This window comes from Oryzias latipes, chromosome 18 (genome assembly GCF_002234675.1).
Source record: "Oryzias latipes chromosome 18, ASM223467v1".
NCBI classification, from domain to species: Eukaryota; Metazoa; Chordata; class Actinopteri; order Beloniformes; family Adrianichthyidae; genus Oryzias; species Oryzias latipes.
This window is the reverse complement of record NC_019876.2, coordinates 2,828,941-2,835,147: the sequence shown is the minus strand read 5'-3', so window position 1 is coordinate 2,835,147 and position 6,207 is coordinate 2,828,941. Positions and strand designations below refer to the sequence as shown.

General features: G+C 39.5%; 1 protein-coding gene across 1 annotated transcript; it reads left to right on the top strand.

The window, feature by feature from the left end:
* Positions 1 to 642: 642 nt before the first annotated feature.
* Positions 643 to 5,938, top strand: LOC111949265 (NLR family CARD domain-containing protein 3-like). The gene is made up of 5 exons (XM_023966101.1): positions 643 to 1,947; positions 2,161 to 2,211; positions 3,463 to 3,636; positions 4,416 to 4,589; positions 4,694 to 5,938. The coding sequence occupies exons 1-5, from the start codon at positions 998 to 1,000 to the stop codon at positions 4,701 to 4,703; spliced, it is 1,359 nt and encodes a 452-aa protein (XP_023821869.1). The 5' UTR covers positions 643 to 997; the 3' UTR covers positions 4,704 to 5,938.
* The last annotated feature ends 269 nt before the right edge of the window (positions 5,939 to 6,207 follow it).

Genomic DNA, 6,207 nt, shown 5'->3' with positions numbered 1-6,207 from the left:
GTCAACAGCTCAAACAGAGAGTCCAGACTTCAGTGTCCAGCTATGTGTCCATGAGGAGTGACCACTCCAAAGAGAACCATCCATTCTTTAGTTGTGAAGAGGAACAACAAAAGTGAGACAGTTTTACTAGCCGAAAATAAGACAACAGTTTAAATAACAATGGTACTAAATTCTATTACAAGTGAATTATAAAAAAAAAACTAATTAATATAGTCTTTAGTCAAATTATCAGTTTCAAAGGTAGAGCTGGACTACAGACCATCAGCCAGAGCAGAACTGTTCAAGGTAAAACTGAACATTTATCTATTGATGGACTCTTTACAGTAAACTGCTGGCATTGACTTAAAGGCATGAAAATGAACTTTGTACTTTCAGCAGATGTTGATCTGCAGGAGAATTTAGATGAACATCAGGTCAGTGTGAAGAGAAGGTCAAAAAACTCCCTTCAACAGAATCTACACTGAGCCCTACATCACAGAGGGACTGAGAGAAGAAGTTTATATCCACCATGAAGTGAAGCAGCTGGAGAGAGTTTCCAAGATCCTTCATGATGCCCCTATAAGAAACAAGCACATCTTAAAAGCTTTAACTGACCAACATGGATCCATCAGAGTGGTTCTGACCATTGGCATTCCATCCAACCTTCCAGAAGATCCCAGCAGAGCAGCTGTCTGTCTGTAAACTTCTCTTCATCTTTGATGGTCTGGATGAAAGCAGACTTTCTCTGGACTTCAACAACAGTCAGGTGGTGTCTGATGTCACTCAGAAGTCATCAATCAATGTTCTTCTGACAAACCTCATCCAGGGACGTCTGCTGCCCTCAGCTCTGGTCTGGATCACTTCCAGACCTGCAGCAGCCAATCAGATTCCTCCTTCATGTGTGGACAGACTGACAGAAGTAAGAGGCTTCCATTATGCTCAGAAGGAGGAGTACTTCAGGAGGAGATCCAGTGATCAAGATCTGTCCAGCAGAATCATCTCCCACATCAAGGGCTCCATGTCGCTCTACATCATGTGTGAAGTTCCAGTCTTCTGCTGGATCACTGCTGTGGTTCTGGAGCACATGTTGACCACAGAACTGAGAGGAGAGCTTCCTAAGACCCTGACTGACATGTACTCCCACTTCCTGATGGTTCAGACAAAGAGGAAGAAGAACAAATACCAGCAGGAACATGAGGAGAATCCTCAGGAGCTGACAGAGGCTGACATGGAAGTTCTTCTGAAGCTGGGGAGGCTGGCATTTGAACATCTGGAGAAAGGAAACATCATGTTCTACCAAGAAGACCTGGAGCAGTTTGGTCTGGATGTCACAGAGGCTTCTTTGTACTCTGGAGTTTGTACTGAGATCTTCAGAAGAGAGTGCGAGATCTTCCAGAAACCAGTCTACAGCTTTGTCCATCTGAGTGTTCAGGAGTTTCTGGCTGCAGTTTACATGATCCACTGTTACAACAACAAGAAGACAGAGGTGGTGGAGAACTTCTTGTTGGATAAAACAGAAGACTTATCTTTAAAAGATTTTCTGGACAAGATCATGAGGAAATCACTGGAGAGAGTTGTTCGTTTCCTTTATGGCCTCACAATGGAGTCCAACCAGAGAGTCTTAGGAAGCCTTTTGTGTCAGACAGAGACAAATCCAGAAACCATCCAGACAGTTATTGACTACCTCAAAAGACTGCAAATATGCATATTATCTCCTGAAAGAAGCATCAATGTCTTCCACTGTCTGTTGGAGATGAGGGATCTCTCAGTTTATCGTGAGATCCAAAAGTTCCTGAACTCAGAAAGAAATTCAGACTCGGACCTTTCAGACATCAACTGCTCTGCTCTGGTCTACATACTGCAAATATCAGAGGAGGTGCTGGATCAGTTGGGCCTGCACAAGTTAACAACAAACGCTTCAGGTTGTTTGAGACTATTTCCAGCAGTGAGGAACTGCAAAAAGTTTCGGTGAGACTTAATTCTCTCTAAAATCATGAAATCTTCATCTTAAATTCTTACATTTTCTTTTACTCGCTAAAGAAGTTTAAGTTGTTTACTCAGGAAGTGACGTCATTGATTTTAGTTGAAAAGTTGGTAAATTCTATAAACAATTATTTTTTTGCTTCATTGTCATGCTACCAATAGTTGCATTTTTTAATTTTCTTTTCTTCATTTTTTCAGGCTTCAGGCAAGACCAATGGTGGCAATAGTGGAAAAACAATATGGTAAATGGTAAGAGTCCATAATAGCAACCAACAGTATTCACTGTTCATTCTGTTTAACTGAATATTCCTTTACAATGAGCAGAGCGTTACAGTAGTCGAAGTGTTTGAACAAGTTTCTTTAGGTCAGGTTTAGACATATAATTAGTTTTGTTAGTGTTTTAATGGTAACATGCCTAATGTTTTAGAAGTTTGTGTCCAAAACTACTTCTATGTTTCTAACTAACTTTTATAGACGGACTAAAATTAGCTGTTATGCTGTTTACTCAGGGCCAAAGATGATTATCTAAATCTTGTTCGTGTTTAGACACAAACAGTTGTCTTGCATTCACTCAGAGCTTTGCTGGATCCACTTACAGAGTGAATCCACTGATCTATATTTACCCACTCGGGGTGAATTTGGTCCTGGGATAGAAAGTACCTTCCTGAAACCATTACTGACCCACTACCAAACTTGTCATGAGGATGTTGTAGGCATTAAAATGTTCTCCACTGCGTCTTCAGACTCTGTCACATGTGCTCAGTGTGAATCTGCTTTCATCTGTAAATGAGCACAAGACGCCAGTGACAAATTTTCCAATCTTGGAGTCTGGTTAAATCAGTTTGAGCAGACACAAACAAATTTGTGACCTGCTGGAGGTCATTTTGCAGGCTTCTGGCAGTGTTCCTCCTGGATCTATCAAAGGAGGTGGTGGTGGTCCTGATGCAGGGTTGTGTCCCTTCCACGGCCTCCTCAACATCTCCTGGTGTACTGGTCTGTCTCCTCTGGACACTACGCTGACAGACATAGAAAACCTTCTCCCCAAAGCTCTCATTGATGTACTGTCCTGCAAGAGTTGCACTATCTGGGCCACTTGTGTTGGTTGTAGACGCCGTCTCATGGTACAGCAGGAGTGACAGCACTCTCTGCATTTAAAAGTCACCATGAGATCATCCAGAAAAAAAAAAAGATGGAGGAAATGTCTGTGGTCACCGCTTGCAGAGCCACTCCTTCACTAGAGATGTTTTTACTATTGCCTATTATTTTCCACCTGTTGTCTATTCCACTTTCTGAAAAATCATTTCAAATTGATTTTCAGTCAGTGTTGCTTCTCAATTGGACAGTTTAATTACATGGAAGTGTGATTGACTTGGAGGAACATTGAGTTTTTTAAGTGTTATCTTTATTTTTTGAGCAGTGTAAAACACATCTCTGATCACTTTTTATTTACCAGAAATCAGCAGAAGCTAACCAGTTTGTTCTTGTGTTTGTTCATCAAAGCTGGGGTTTTCCTTGGCCACCTGAGATTCATTGGAATATTGTGGCCTCGGCTCTGAAGTCCAATCCCTCTCATCTAAAAGAAATGGATCTGAATGGGAGCGATCTGCATGATATAGCTGTGACGTTACTGTGTGAAGGAATGGAGAGTCCAAACTGCAAACTGGAAATACTGAGGTCAGAGCTATGAAGTATGTTGTTGGGGAACTTAGCTTGTTTTTAAAATAACCTAAAAGGTTTTGTTTTTGAGTCATTGAAGTTTGATAAAAATAGAATCTGAGTTTACAGTCCCATCTTTGTAAAAGTTAAGTGTTAGTGGACCCTTACAGTTGAAGACCCTAGTTTAGTTTTCTAACTATTTAACCCCACTGCACAGAAAAACTGACAAAGAAATAATGGGATGTCTAATGATTTAGTGAACAGAATTACATTACCAATTTCAGATTATTAAATGGAGGAATATATATTTCTTTAGAAGTATTCTTTTTAATTGTCCTATGCAAACTAGATCTAGAGTTTAGAAGCCAATATTTTCATTTATGACACATCTCAGTTTCTTAAAATGTATAGAAATTGTCTGGGACTGGTGCAGGAGACCAGGCTTGGTGATGGAAACTTAGAAATTTGATAAATAAACATGAAAAAGACAAAACCCATGCAGCAACAAATTTTTTTACAGAAGCAGAGGAAATGATCTGAAAAGAAAGAACTGAAAAACCAGACACTTAAACTTACTCAGGGTAATTAACTGAAATGAAGACAGCTGTGAATCATGACAAACCTGAAACTGATGTGACTGAGGGACAATTCAAAAAAGGACATGACCAAAAATCATAACATAACCCACAAAAATCAAACCAAAGTTCCGAATCCTCACAGAAACATGTTGCACTTGAAAGTAAAAACTACTTTTATTTTGAACCATTACATTGTTTTCTATATTTCTTTGCCTTCAGGTTGAAGGACTGTGGTTTGTCAAAGAACAGCTGGAAGGTTCTGACCTCTGCTCTAACATCCAACCCGTCCCATCTGACAGAACTGGACCTAAGTAAAAATAATCTGCAGCGATCAGATGTTCAGCAGCTCATCAGTCTGTTACATAGTCCAGACAGCAAATTGCTGACTTTCAGGTCAGTAGATGGTTGAACTAAGTCCAGATGGTTTCATCAGAATTTATGCTCTTTTTGTTTGTTCACCGATGAAGAAGAGGAAACTTTTATTCTTTTATGTACAGGTGGCTCTGATGGTCCATCAGGTGAAGAAGCGGCCGTTTGTCTCCAGATGTTCTGGACTTTGCTACTGAAGGAGGAGAGGAGAATGATGGAGGAGTCAGAGGAGGAGGATATGACTTTCAGAGCTTCAATGAGAGCTCTGACATCAGCTCCATTCTTTTAAATGTTCTTTTGATTCAGCCCCACGCTGTGGAAAGATGCTTTTGTTCAGCTTTAAACCTTTAGTTTGTTGGTTTAACCGAAATATTGTAGTGATGAAAATGAAAGACAACAAGTCATCCACACAGATGACTTGTTGTGTTGTGGTCTCTCATTGGTCCATCAAGATAAAAACTTCAAATTATAAACCGTACTGGAAAACTGAATTAAATTTCTACAACTATTAGAAACTGGTAAACTTTCAAATTAACAGTCAATAGAAATGTAGAGAAATACAATGGCGATGTTTCTCGACTTAAATGCTGAGAAGGCATGATGGTTGCAGTGGAATGGCCCTCGACATAGAAGACTTGGTTTAATTTAAGAAATCAACAAATGGATTTCAAAATCTAACATTCCTAAACTCAAAAAGCACACAACTGTATAATTTAGATTAAGAAAAAGCTCTGAAGGAAATGAAAGAAGATATTGACAGCTATTGACCTTTCACTTTTGTGAAGAATAGATAAGTTGAAATTTCTTACAGATAATATTGTTCTTGTTTCAACCTCTCCCCATCTTAGTGTCTCAATCCTTCACAAAGCCATGAACTGTAAATCCTCGAGTGGAACCAAGAGTTCCCTCATTGTGTTAGAAAAAAAATGTTATATTAACTGGTGACCCATTTAAGATTTTTTTTAAGCTTTAAAGAGAGTATTTTTCTACAATTGTGGTTAGGGTGGGAGTAAATTGCATAATCTCTGCTTTCAGGTGATGATATTAAGTACCATGTTGTCTGCAGCCAGGTACTTTCCAATCTACATTGAAAACACTATAAAAAATTACATTAAGATTTATTTTGTAAAAAAACAGAGACTGGTTCTAATATTAACCCACTCTGGAGGCTCTGACAGTCCGAACGGGAAAGTGAGCCCCCAAATGAAGATCCGCCGTCCTGGAGAGGATCTCTCCTGTGGTCAGAAATGTAATCACAGGAAAGGTTCAACACTAACATGCATGTTTTACTGGTATGTTGTGTTAACGTGCCCACGCCTTAACACCCAGTGCGCCTTTTGTATGTGTCAAATACCAAAAAATTACCCATAACTGAGACCGCTCCCTATAACCCAGTGCTACCTATGGTCGTGAAAATACGGTAGTCTGTTTTTTTTTTTTTTTTTTTTTTTAACTTGTCCTGTCCAACAGCTGGGCAGACAGATGAGAGCTGAGGGCCTCTTGTGTTGGACAGATTTTACTTTAACAAGAGGGGTTATTAATCTTCAGACAAACCAAAGGTATGTCTGGATAAACCCCTTTTGTAATTGAGGCCAAACTTTATTAATTTCAATCATGTCTGAAAATCTTTGGTGTTGGACCG

Coding starts and splice junctions, on each gene's coding strand:
- LOC111949265 (XM_023966101.1), top strand. CDS start 998: ATGTCGCTCTACATCATGTGTGAAGTTCCAGTCTTCTGCTGGATCACT. Junction 1,948..2,160: donor AGGAACTGCAAAAAGTTTCG/GTGAGACTTAAT, acceptor TCATTTTTTCAG/GCTTCAGGCAAGACCAATGG. Junction 3,637..4,415: donor TGCAAACTGGAAATACTGAG/GTCAGAGCTATG, acceptor CTTTGCCTTCAG/GTTGAAGGACTGTGGTTTGT.